The following is a 12,495-nucleotide window of genomic DNA, read 5'->3' as shown; positions in this document are numbered from 1 at the left end:
CAATCTCGAAGGGGGGAGAGATGTGATGCAGTAGGGACTGTCTGTGTGGGGAATGGGAGAGCAGGGGAGGACTTCAGGGGATGGACGATGCCAGGGCCTGTAACCTGAGCTAGGTAAGGGAGGGGAAAGGTCAACACCTTTGCCCGGGAAGGGGACAAAGGAAGGGAGTGGCAGGAGGGAAGCAGTTTGAGTTTGGGCTTGGGGCTGTGTAGGCGGAATTCAGGGTATCCTAGCTAGGATCCAAGCACCCTGAAAGCCCAGAAGGACTCGGTGGAGGGGTCCTGACTGTGCCTGCAAGCTCTGCTGTAACCTGTGTTCCTGTTGTCCAATAAACCTTCTGTTTTACTGGTTGGCTAAGAGTCACTGTGGGTCCCAGGAAGAGAGGTGCAGGGCCGGACTCCCCCACACTCCGTGACACAGCCCAGAACCTGGAGAGAGGGGTCAGGAACATCCTGGCTTTAGATGGGATCCAGCCATTTTACAGCCCATGGGCCTCACCCGTGGGGCTGATCCCCAAGGGAGACAGGATGATCTGGTTTTATGGGGGCTATCAGAAGCTTAAAGCCATCACAGTGTCCGATGCCAACCCCATGCCTAGGCCTGGGGAGATTCTAGACAAGCAGAGGGAGATGGAGAACTTAGCCCTGGCAGACGCTGATAACATGTGCATCTTTAGCCAGACCTTGGAGGAACAGGTGTCCCAGGTGAAGGGGTGGCTGGGCTGCCTCAAGGAGGTGGGACTGATGTTAAAAGCTGGAAAGTGTAAGGGGGGACGGCAGAGGCATCGTGTCTGGGCCACAAAGTGGGAAGCGGCTGCCCAAGCCCAGAGCTGGCCAAGGCCAAGATGGGGGCTCTTAACCAACAGAGTCTGAATTGCAGCCCAGAGTGCTGGGAAAAGACCCCGTCCCAGTTTGAACCCCAGGGGTATTGGGGATAGCAAAAGGGTTCAGGCCGCATAAACCTTCCCACATGTGGCCTGCAAGTGCCATCAAGCACACCCGACCGAAGGGAGGGCGTGAGACTGGACTGTCCTGGTGTAACTCACACCGAGGAATGGGAGAGATGCTGGGGCATCCATGGGAACGTTGGTGGGTTCAAACTTCTCCAGGTCACTGGCTGGAGTGACCTCGCTCAGTTCAGTCTCGAAGGGGGGAGAGATGTGACGAACTAGGAATGTTCTTAATGTTTGTTCTGAATACTGTGTTGGTTCCTCAGTGTCCCCTATGCAGTTCTTAAGTATCTGGCAGAGCAAAGGGCCAGTGCCCCTAAATGCCTGGCACTCTGTCTCCTAGCAACTGATGGCCTGGGCCCCTCCTCTGCAAAGGTGCCAACTGAAGGTGTTGGAGACAAAGGGATCATGTGACCTCCTGGCCCGGGAAAGGAGCTGAGCATAGAGGAGGGGCTGGGAGGGATTGTTAGTCTGGAGCTGGCTGGGGGTGAGGAGTGAAGTGGAGATGTAGGGGATCTGACTCAGTGCCCCCCAGAATCGACCCAGCTGAGGGGTCCGGTTCGCTGTATCTACAAGCTCTGTTTTAGACCCTGTTCCTGTCATCTAATAAAGCTCTGTTTTACTGGCTGGCTGAGAGTCACGTCTGACTGCGAAGTGGGGGTGCAGGACCCTGTGGCTTCCCCAGGACCCCGCTGGGGCGAACTCGCTGTGGGAAGTGCACAGAGGGGCAGAGGATGCTGAATGCTCCAAGGAGAGACCCAGGAGGTGAAGACGTGTGAGCTTCTTGCCCTGAACAAGTCTGCTCCAAGGGAGAGGAGGCTCCTCAAAGTCCTGACTGGCTTGGTGGGGAGGAGTTCCAGAGCATCACCCGGTGACTCCATGACACATGGTTCCACGCTCCTGAGGTGACCTGTTGTGATGAGGTAAAAGGTATCCTTTTAAATATTAAATGTTCAACAATTCGCCATCCATTATCTACACAAATGGTAAAGATTCCAGACTTGGTGCGGCACCAAATGTGTTTCAGTGCTGAGGGCTCCTTTACCACTCATTCTGGACTACATCCTTCAGTTCAAGACCAGGATTCTACTTGAGCTCCATTCGTGTACACCTGGCTGTCATCACTGCATTCCAGTCTAAGATAGAAGGTCATCTGGTTTTTACCCACTTGATGACCAAAAAATTAGTCCTCAAGGGCCTTCGCAACTTGTACTGTGAAGTATGAGACCCCACCCCACCTTGGGATCTCAATCTCGTTTTACGCTCCCTCACAAGCTCCCTGTTTGAACCCACTGCTACCTTTTCCTCCATGCGCCTATTCATGAAAACTGCCTTTCTCGTAGTGATTACATCCGCCTGCTGGACAAGTGAAATTGGTGCCCTTATGGCGTCCCCCCCACAACCTTCTACAAGGATAAGGTCCCATTATGACCCCTCCTGAAGTTCTTACCCAGGGTACCATCATCCTTTCACCTGAACCAAACCATCCACTTTCCATCCTTTTTCTCTAAACCACATGGAAACCAGCGAGAGGCCGTGCTACCCTAAGCATTGGCCTTCCACCTCGAAGGAACTAAATCGTTCAGTTATCACATGTATTCCTCTCGGGGACTGAAAGATCAAAGGGATCTGCCATCTGAAATAGAGACTTTCTAAATGGATCTCCGAGTGCACTCACCTTCGCTACCAGCCACATAAACTATGGGCCTCACTGGGCATTCGAATGCATTCCACTCAATCGTTGTTCACTTCCATAGCCTTTCCAAAGGACGTGCTGATTATGGACATTTGTAAGGCGGACACCTGCGCATCAGCCACATTCATACAGCATTATGCGATCACCCACGACTCACCATCAGATCCCATATTAGAATGCATTGTCCTGTCCTCACTGATACGATTCCGACACCCAAGCCTCCCAGCTAAGAGCACTGCTCTACGGTCACCTACAGTGGAGTGCCTGTATGGATACTACTTGAAGAAGAGGAGGCTTTACTCACCTGTGCAGCAACTGAGGTTCTTAGAGATGTGTTCCCCCCATGGGTGCTCCACTACCCACTCTCCTCCCCTCTGCTTCAGGGTTCAAACATGGACTCGGCGGTAGAACAGGAACTTCTGTTACTGCACAGGGTGAGCAACCCCTCTCATTCTTTTCAGCAGTGCTGCCACCTAACCAGTTGTTCCTCATTTTATAGTTGTGTATTTGATTTTTCCTTCGTAAGGGCACTGTGGCAAGTCAAAGTGTGAATCTAGAGCACACCGGCTTGCCATGCAATAATGTTAGGTGTGGACACTGCAAGTGCCAGAGAAGCACTCCAGGACACTGGTGTAGGTGCCCAGCAGGGGGTAAACTGATGCACTGTAGATGCACACCCTCCCTTGCCACAGTGACGTGCCATGGAGATAAGCCATAAGTGAAGTACTTTGCACTTGTCTGTATCGAACTTCCTCTGACTGATTTCAGATCAGCTCCCCAGTTTTTCAAGTTCGTTTTGAATTCTAATCCTGCCCTCCAAAGGGCTTGCAGCCCCTCCTGGTTTGGTGTCATCTGCGAACGTTATAAGCATTATCTCCACTCCATTATCCAGATCATTAATGGAAAATACTGAATAGTCCCAGACCCTGGACTGACCCCTGTGGGACCCCACCAGATGCATCCTCTGGTAGTGAACCAGTGATAGCTACTCTTTGAGTTCGTGCGTTCAACCAGTTGTGCACCCGCCTTCTGATAATTTCATCTAGACCACTTTTCCCTAGGTTGCTTATGAGAATGTCATATAGGACAGTGTCAAAAGCCTTACTCACATCAAGCTGTATCACGGCTACTGCTTCCCTCTCTTCTCCCTCCCTGCATCCGCTAGGGTGGTTATGCTGTCAAAAAAGGAAATTAGATTGGTTTGACGTGATTTATTCTTGACAAGTCTGCATTGGCTGTTACTTATCACCCTATTATCTTCCAGGCTTGTACAAATTATTTGTTTAAATTTGCTTTCTGGTGTTCAAGCCTTGAGGGGCTCATGTTTTCAAGCTTTTCTCTGGAACCATAGGGCTAGCAATTTCTGTATGTGAGAATCTCACATGACTCCAGGAGTTGGGTCTTTACATAAAACCCCAAATATTGCAAGACTTGCAACACCGGTGGAGGTGGGGGGAACAACTTGTCTCCGGGCTGGAGCATTCGGACTCCAAAGCTCTTTCATTCAATATTTATAAAATACAGAGCTGCAATTTGCTTGAAGTCCATTTTTAATACATCACACAGCCCATGGTTGAGCTAAGGGATTTGCTACAGGAAGGAGTTGGATAGCATCTCAGCTTTCAGGAAAAGGAACGACCTGGATGAATCTGGCCATTTAATAACACTGTAGCTATGCAGGCTCCAAGGTCGGCTGTATCTCCTGCTACTGGGTGAAAGATGGAGTGCAGAGGAATTTCTTCCCTGCCCCCAATAATTTGCCATGTGGCAGTGTCATATGCTGGCTGTTGCCACAAGCAGTAGACTGGGCTGGGACCCTTATTTATTTTATTATTTTATTTGTTGTTTTGCATTCGTGGCTAGGAGCCCCAGTCATGGAGCAGCACCCCATTGTGCTAGGTGCAGCACAGAGACAGACTAGTGGCTTGTTCTGGCACAGCTCAGGGCTGGATATTGGGGTCTCAGGTTTCACAGATGCCTATCCCAGTAGGGTCAGAAGGAGGCAATTACTTACATTTTAGGTGTGCATCATATTCCTTTTGAACTGTGGGCAAAGCTCCTTTCCCCATAGATAAAATCTGCTAGCTAGAGCTCGGAGCTAGTACGGCTGCAAGGCAGCAGGATACCGGAGCTGAGGGAGAGAGGAAGAGTGCTGCCCAGGCTGGACCGAGATGATCTGTCGTGGCAATTCTTCTTTTCCTGTTAATATGCTCTAATAGTTATGGCTTCAGATGGAATTGAAAATGGGGCTTCATGTCACTTCTGTAGCATTTGCTAATTTTTGTGGCTGTTAAATGACTTCCTTGTACAGTGTTGCTTCATTCAGGCTACTTCTCTTCTCTTCTTTTTCTTTTTTACCTGGGAGGAACGTATTTCCATTCGAATTGGAATGCTGGCTGCTTATTTTGCATTTAAAATATTTCACATGATTAAACGCTGAAAGAAACATTTATTACTTTTGATTCTCCCTGGTGTGCTCTTCCTGTTGATTCCTTCCCTTGTGCAGGGAACAAAGCCATTTAATTTGGTAACATCTACAAATGTTCTCTCTGATCAGGTACATGCATAGCTCAGGTGAGCAGCTGAATACCAGTAATTGGGATTAGCAGGCTAACGAGCGCGTCTGGGCTCCCCTCGCGCACGGTGCCGAGCTGTCGGTGCCATCCGGCGTGCGCAGTGCAGATGGCACAGCTCGCTTTGCTTTCCCACGCTGATTATATTTTCTGTTTGTTTTCCCTGCAACAGGGCTATCAAGAATGGCAAAGGATTGCACAGCAAGAAAGAGGTGCCAATACACCGGGTGGCCGATATCTCTGGGGTAAGGATCCGCATGGTTCTGCCCATGCAGTGTGGCATTATTAGTTGTGTTGTGGTAGAGCCTAAGGATACTGCTAAGGGCTTGAGAGTGCACACCCTTGTAAACTGCGATGACATGTGGGTATAGCAGACAGCGGGGGGATGCCAAGGAGCAGCGAGATGACTGGAGACAGCGTGTCAGGCTGTGCTCTCCAAACCGAGCCCTCTGCTGGGCCCTGAATCCACATGGTTGCTGCTGCTTTATTGTTGAAGGACTAGCTCGGACTTCCTCAAGGTGCCGCAGCTTCTGGGCCTCTGGCTCTTTCCCATCATGCTCTGGGCACAGGTGAGAGGGTGGCTACTGAAACATACTGTCGCAGACAGCACTTGTGGTGCAGCCCCAGTAGGGGGCTAAGAGCGAGACCCTGGCCTGATTGATGATTATCGTTTAAATGGGAAGAGCCCTCGGATTTAAACACAATTTGCCCTTTTCAATTCCCTTGTGTGTTGCAAGTGCCTTTTTCCAATTTGCCGGCGCGCTCGGCTCCGCTCTTCGCCCTGCAGCCGCCCTGCGTGCCGAGGTGGGAGGGGGAGGTGTTGGAATGTGAGCAGCGGCACCGAAAAGTTTGAGGCCTAGAGAAAGGAAACGAGCTTTCTTTGTTCGATGACGCAGTCAGAGCGCTTGCCTCGTGCTGTCCTCAGGCTGGAATTGCTCGGAGCGCTTGCAGCCTGGAAAGGGGAAAGAGAAGACAAGTAGGATAAGCGCACGTAACCCGGCACATTGCTGTCTGCGCACTGGGGACTGTGTTAGGCGAAGCAGTCGATGTGGAAATGGGCCCTGCGTTGTCGCAGGGCTTCGTGCCAAGGAAAGCCCTGGGGCTGGTTGGCCCTGCAGCCTGGTGCCTGCTTTGAGGCCTGTGTGCAACAACCGTACTTCTGACTCCACACAAGGATGTCTCGAGGGCCCATTGGTACAATTCTTCGCTTGGCCAGCAGGGGCGCTGTTGTGTGGCGGGAGCTGATTCCTTTCTCCCAGGAGCCGGAGCACAGAGTTCTCTGCGGCGTTGCTGTCCTGGGGGAGTAGCAGTGCCGCTGCCGGGCTGGCTGTCCATTGGAATCAGCCTGCACTGGGGCGTCCTGGGCTAGCTGTGCAGCTGGCTAAAGCAAAGTGATTCTCAGCAGTCCCTTGTACTGACATACCGGCTCAGGAACCTGGAGTCGCTGGTGGGTGCGTCACTGGCCCCGTGTTGATAAACCAGCCCAATTCCTATCTCAGTCCTACACAGCAGTCTCTACATGCGGTGTGCCTAGTCCGTAATAACTCAGGGTAGCTGGGCAGGGCCCCCGAGGGGCTGCCATGGTTGAGTTTAAACCCCATGTCACTGAAATCCCAGGGCATGGCCTTGAAACGAGGGAGTCCCTTTAACATCATGGCTGAGGGCTCCAAGGTATGTTAATCCCATTAAAGTCGGATTCTTCAGGGGTGCAGCCTAGGCCAGTTATCCCTTTAGATCGAAGTCTTCTCCATGCAGCCTGCCCCTGTGCTTCACATCTCTGGCCTTAGAGCCGCCTATCTGCCCCCTCCCCAAGGCAGAGAGGGAGGGGGCGTTGAGTCCAAGTGCTGTCTGCGGAGGCCTGCATACAGGAGGGGAGTCGGGGACCTTGCAAAGAACCTCTGTGGAGCTGATGTGGACAGAAAGACCCGGTCCAAAATCCACAGGGCCCTCTCGAGGGGGGCCTGGGGACAGCCCTGTGCAGCCTGCTATTGAGCAGAGGCATCTCACAGCTGCCTGTGCTGGATGGCTGCTGCGCTTTGACGGTTTAAAAAATACATGTTGGTTAAATTGTGCACAGGAGCAATTTAAAATCCCAAGTAAAACCTGAGACATAAGGCGAGGCCAACGTTTCAGTCGCGAGAGCTGCCGAGTTTGACCTTGTCTGCCAGGAGCACAAAGCGCTCTCTCTTTAAAATGCTGAACTCTTGTTTGCTGCCTCCCAAGCCGGGAGATTTAGTGGCTTTCCTTCCCTCCGTGCGCGCATGGGTGCGCACTCTCCATCGTCGGGGGTCCTTGTGCGGTCAGTGCAAGGCTCAAGGCCCCCTCCTCACATCAAACCCCCATGCTTGTGACAGTGGACAGGATTCTAAGGAGCGCCTGTAACTTAATAGGTAAAACATGCAGCCGCTTCGCAGCGGGTAAAAGATGGGGCTCCACAAATAAAATGGGGGTCATACATCACCACGTTATGACGCTTTGTTAATCTTTTTAAATCTTTAATAGTTTTTCTTAAATTGATCCTGCTCTTAGCTGAATGTCAGCAGTTGCACGGCGTGATGAATGTTAGTGTGTGCCGAGCTGACAGCGTGTGCTTTACTGCTGCCAAAATAATGTAATGTGAATTAGCATCTGTGCTCTCCTCTGGCGGCATGGACATGCGCCCTGCGTAGCCGCATGCCCCCAAATTGAGAGAGCCTGAGAGGTGGCCTGCAGTGTCCCAGCAAACGCACCCTCTCCTTTGGCCACTGCAGGAGTATTCCCTGCTGTGTGCACCCAGCTTAACCCAGCCTGCAGCTGCAGGGCATGTGCCTCTTCCCCTCCCAGTGCAGAAGGTAGCACAAGACATTGGGGGTGTGGAGAACTGCAGGGACCTTGCTCCTTCCGGCCCCTCGCCATGCAGGATTCTTGCCAACATGAGCAGAATTGGGGCGATGCAAGGGGAGGTGTTGTGGAGGGCTGCCAGGGCACCCGTGTGCTGGTTTGGTTTTGCAGCGTTATGTTATGCAAGTGCACAGTTGTGTTTTCAGTCTGTTTGCCCCTTCACCTCCCCCTCATGGGGGTAATTCTCAAGAAATCAAGCTTGGCACTTGGAACAAATAGCTCACTTCTCGGGCAGGCTACCCAGGAAGCTGGCTTGCCAGCAGGCCCTGGGTGATAACACTAGGTTAGCCTGCTGCACCATCAGCTGCAGTGTTGTGTAACAGGGTCCGTCCTCACGGCCCGGCTCTGGTGCGGAAACAGGCAGGAGGGTCACAAGACGTGTGATGGTCTCCTCGGCGGCACTGCCTGCCTCGCTGTGCATCTCTTGCGCTGATGCCCGCCTGTGGCATTCAGACCCCCCTCATGTTAATTTGCTTGCAAGAAATTGCCAGCTCCGTGCTCCAGTTGAGGTCACCTAAAGCCTCCGTGTTCTGTTTCTCACCCACGTGACGCTGAAGGGAGTGTTTGTGTCCTGTTAGTGGCTCTCCCTTCAGCGCGGGCTGTAAATACCCCATGAGGGGTTTTACACTCTCTTGTTAGCGCATGGTGTGTGGCACGTTTTGCGGATAATCTCATTATTTTGAGTTGTACAGGCCGTCAGAGCTGTCTCAGTGAACCAGGCTGTGGCCTGGAGAGGCTGCTAGCATCCGCAGAGCAAAGCCCAATCAGACCTCTCTGCTCCCCCATTTCCAGCACCCTGGCAGGAGGTGCTGATTCAGATGGTGCCTGGCATCTAATTGCTGCCATGAGTCAATAGCCCGTCCGTCCTCTAGTGCTGCCTTTTAATCTGGGATTATTTCAAGGGAAGCTATTTGCTGGTGGCGCTGTCCTGGGCGGGTCTGCAGTTGCTGCTGGAATATCTGCATCACCATCCGGCTACCTTAGATGGGGGCTTTTCCTTGTCAGCACAGCGCCTGCCTTCCACACCAGGTGGGGAGGGGCAGGGCTGGGCAGAGGTGGCGGAGCAGGAGGAGCAGCAGCGTTGCTCTGTGCGATGCTCTTTCCGTGCTAGCTTGGCTGCGGCTCTGCTCTCCCGGCCGCCTGCAGTGCTGCTCTCCGGTTCTCTTACTGTGTCAGCCCTGCAGCTGCGCAGCGTAGAGCAGGCAGTGAGGGCCCACGCTGCTGGAGCTCCACCTTGCTCTGGAAACACAAAAGAATGAGTTACGGCCTCGGGGAGAGGAGGGCCCTGCTCATTAGCGCAGGGACGTGGTGGGCTCCAGAACCATTCCCTTCTCTCCCCTGCTTCGTTTGCAACGTTCAAGTTGCTGTCCCGTTGGCTGGGAGCTCCAGTGCCGCTCTGTCTGGTGCTGGGGTTAGAGAGGCGGGGCCCTGCTTTCCCTCAGGCCAGTGACTTTGGAGTCTCCTGCTGCCCTTGAGTTCTCCTCTGCCCCTGCCATTGCATGTTCTGAGAGCCACCTGCTCTCACCCCCGTGCTGCAGGCATTGGCTGGCGCCGAGTCACTTGCTCCTGTGTCTGCTCCCTCCCACAGGTGACTTGGCTCCTCACTCCACTCCGGGCATGCACCATTCCCTCACCCTCATACCAGGGGCCCTGCTGCCTGGGCCTGCATCTCCCGGCACCCCGTGCCATTGCTGACGGGGAGGGGGGTTGTTGGGTGCATTTTGTGCTCATGGCTGCAGATGCCTGCACGGGTCGGGGGCTTTCTGGTTTCAATGGCCATCTACTGCTCTGATCTCAGATCCTGACACCACTGTCGTGCATAGCCCTCCCACGGGGCGGACAATCACACCCCACTTCCCTCTTGCAGCCCTGCCACAGCCTGTCTTGTACCATGTTATCCACCCTGTACCACCCTTGATGCCTCCTTTGCATCTCCCATCTCTTCCCCCCCCCCCCATCTTCTTCCATGCTGCCCTATTCCCAGGGCACCAGCCTCCTCTGCCCTCTTATAGGCTCCATACTAACTCACATGAGCCCATTGCCCTCTAGACCAAGAGGGAGTCTCCCATGGTATATCTCTATGGCAAGCAGAAACCCACTGCAGAGTGTCTGAGCCCAGGTTGACACAGACGCTGCAGCACTAAAGCTGGCTGTGTAGATGTTCGGGTTTGAACTGGAGCGTGGGCTCTGAGCACCCCCTGTTCCCCACCCCCTAGGTTCAGAGCCTGAGCCCGAATGTCCATACAGCTGTTTTTAGCACTATACAGTCCCGGGAGCCTAAGTCCTGGGCTCTGTGGGTTTCTTCTTCCCATGGAGACAGAGCTCAGGGCATCTGGACTCGACTGTGCCTGGTTCATGGGGGAAGAGTCTGTCCTGCCCAGCTTGCTGGCACTAGGCCAGCCCTCCATTCTGCTCTTTGCTGGGTCCATCCTTCTTAAGAGCACCACGTGGAAACCATCTCTTCCCAGCGATCTCCGCCCTGGCTGCATGTGCGACAGGGAACCGAGCCGCAGCAGAGGTTAAGTGGTACAGCCAAGGGGCCTGTGGCACAGCTGGTTATTGACCAGGGACTGGTTCTAGGCTGTACTCGAACACTTTTGTCAGTGACCTGGGAGAAAACATCAGATCAGCACTGATGAAGTTTTCAGTTGACATGCATGCTGGGGAAGTGGTAAAGAATGAAGAGGCCAGGTCACTGATACCAAGAGATCCAGCTCGCTCTGTAAGCTGGGTGCAAGCAAATCGTTACAACAGCTAAATGTACAGCTATCCATCTGGGCACAAAGCGTGGGGCCATATGTACAGGACAGGGGATGCAGCCTGGGAAGCAGGGACTCTCAAAGATTTGGGGCTCATGATGGATAATCAGCTGAACATGAGCATTCAGTGTGATGCTGTGGCCAAAAGGGCTGATGTGATCCTGGGATGCATGAACAGGGGAATCTTGAGTAGGAGCAGAGAGGTTATTTTACCTCTGTAATTGGTGGTGATGTGACCGATGCTGGGATCCTGTGTCCAGAATTTAAGAAGGGTGTTGCTACATGGAGCAGGTTCAGAGAAGAGTCACGAAAATGCTTAAAGGATTAGAAAACCTGCCTGAGCGTGACAGACTCAAGGAGCTCAGTCTGTTTAGCGTAGCAAGGAAAATGTTGGGGTGATCTGGCCACAGTCTGTAGGGTACCTACGTGGGGAACAGAAGTTTGGTAGCACAGAACTCCCCAGTTTTGCAGAGGACCCAATACCTCAGACATAGGTTAGGGGTTTGTTATAGAAGTGGATGGGTAGGGTTCTGTGACCTGCTTTGTGCAGGAGGTCAGACTAGATGATCACATTGGTCCCTTCTGACCCTAAAGTCCATGAGTCTATGAACTAGAAGCTGAAGCTAGACTTTCTCAGACAGGAAATAAGGCGCAGATTTTTGTCAAGGAAGATAACTTTTCTTTGGAACAGCTGACGTAGGGTCGTGCTGGCTTCTCCATTACTGGTAATGTTTAGATCAAGATTGGGTAGGTTTTTGTGAATTCTGCTCTAGGATTGCTGTGGGGCAGGTGTGAGGAACTGGGACTGTTCTTACTGTGGGCTGTGAATGCTGAGTGGGGAGTGTTGGCCTGGGAGGACTGTCTGCATTGGGGGATGGGAGACTGGCTGGAGGGAGGATACCTGAGCATGTAAGGTGAGAACCCAGGAAGGGAGTAGAGGCCAGGTGACATCTCTGCCCAGGAAGCTGAACAAAGGCTGGGAGAGGAGACGCTGGAGAGAGGAATTTCAGGAGCTGGCTGGGGAATGGAGGGAAGGACAGACAGGGCTCTGACCCTCCAAGGGGGCTGTGGTGCTCCTGGGACCCCAAGATGGACCTAGCTGGGGAGGATCCTGTTGTCTGTGTCTGCAAAACCTGTCTTGGGCTGTGTTCCTGTCATCCAAATAAACCTTCTGCTTTACTGGCTGGCTGAGTCATGGTGGATTGCAGGAAGCCGGGGGTGCAGGGCCATGACTCCCCGACAGTCCATGACACCAGGTCTCTGGCCTGTGCTGTGCAGGAGGGCAGAAGAGATGATCACAGTGGTCCCTTCTGGCCTCGGGATCTAGGAACCCAGCTCTCCTGTGTGCTAGGCAGAGGTGGCACCAGCCACGCCAAGGGCGGCAAGCCGCGGGGGGCGCTCTGCCGGTCGCATGCCTGCGGAGGGTCCGCTGGTCCTGTGGCTTCGGTGGACCTCCCGCAGGCGTGTGGCCGAATCCGCAGGACCAGGGACTTCCCGCAGGCAAACCGCTGAAGGCAGCCTGCCTGCCATGCTTGGGACGGCAAAATACCTAGAGCCGCCCGTGGTGCTAGGCAGGGGTCTTGTGCTGGAGACCAGGTTTCTTCTCACCACTGAGTTCCCCTCTCCCAGTGGCTCTCA

General features: G+C 53.3%; 1 protein-coding gene across 2 annotated transcripts in view; it reads left to right on the top strand.

The window, feature by feature from the left end:
* Window positions 1–12,495, top strand: part of SND1 (staphylococcal nuclease and tudor domain containing 1) — a 576,429-nt gene that overhangs the window by 319,327 nt on the left and 244,607 nt on the right. For both annotated transcript variants that reach the window (XM_050952703.1, XM_050952694.1), the window contains one exon: window positions 5,391–5,463. In XM_050952703.1, the coding sequence (XP_050808660.1) occupies window positions 5,391–5,463 (73 nt within the window). The remainder of the gene's footprint in view (window positions 1–5,390; window positions 5,464–12,495) is intronic.

The sequence above is a fragment of the Gopherus flavomarginatus genome, chromosome 1 (genome assembly GCF_025201925.1).
Source record: "Gopherus flavomarginatus isolate rGopFla2 chromosome 1, rGopFla2.mat.asm, whole genome shotgun sequence".
Taxonomy (NCBI): Eukaryota; Metazoa; Chordata; order Testudines; family Testudinidae; genus Gopherus; species Gopherus flavomarginatus.
The sequence above is the reverse complement of the archived record's forward strand: the minus strand, read 5'-3'. Positions and strand labels throughout refer to the sequence as shown.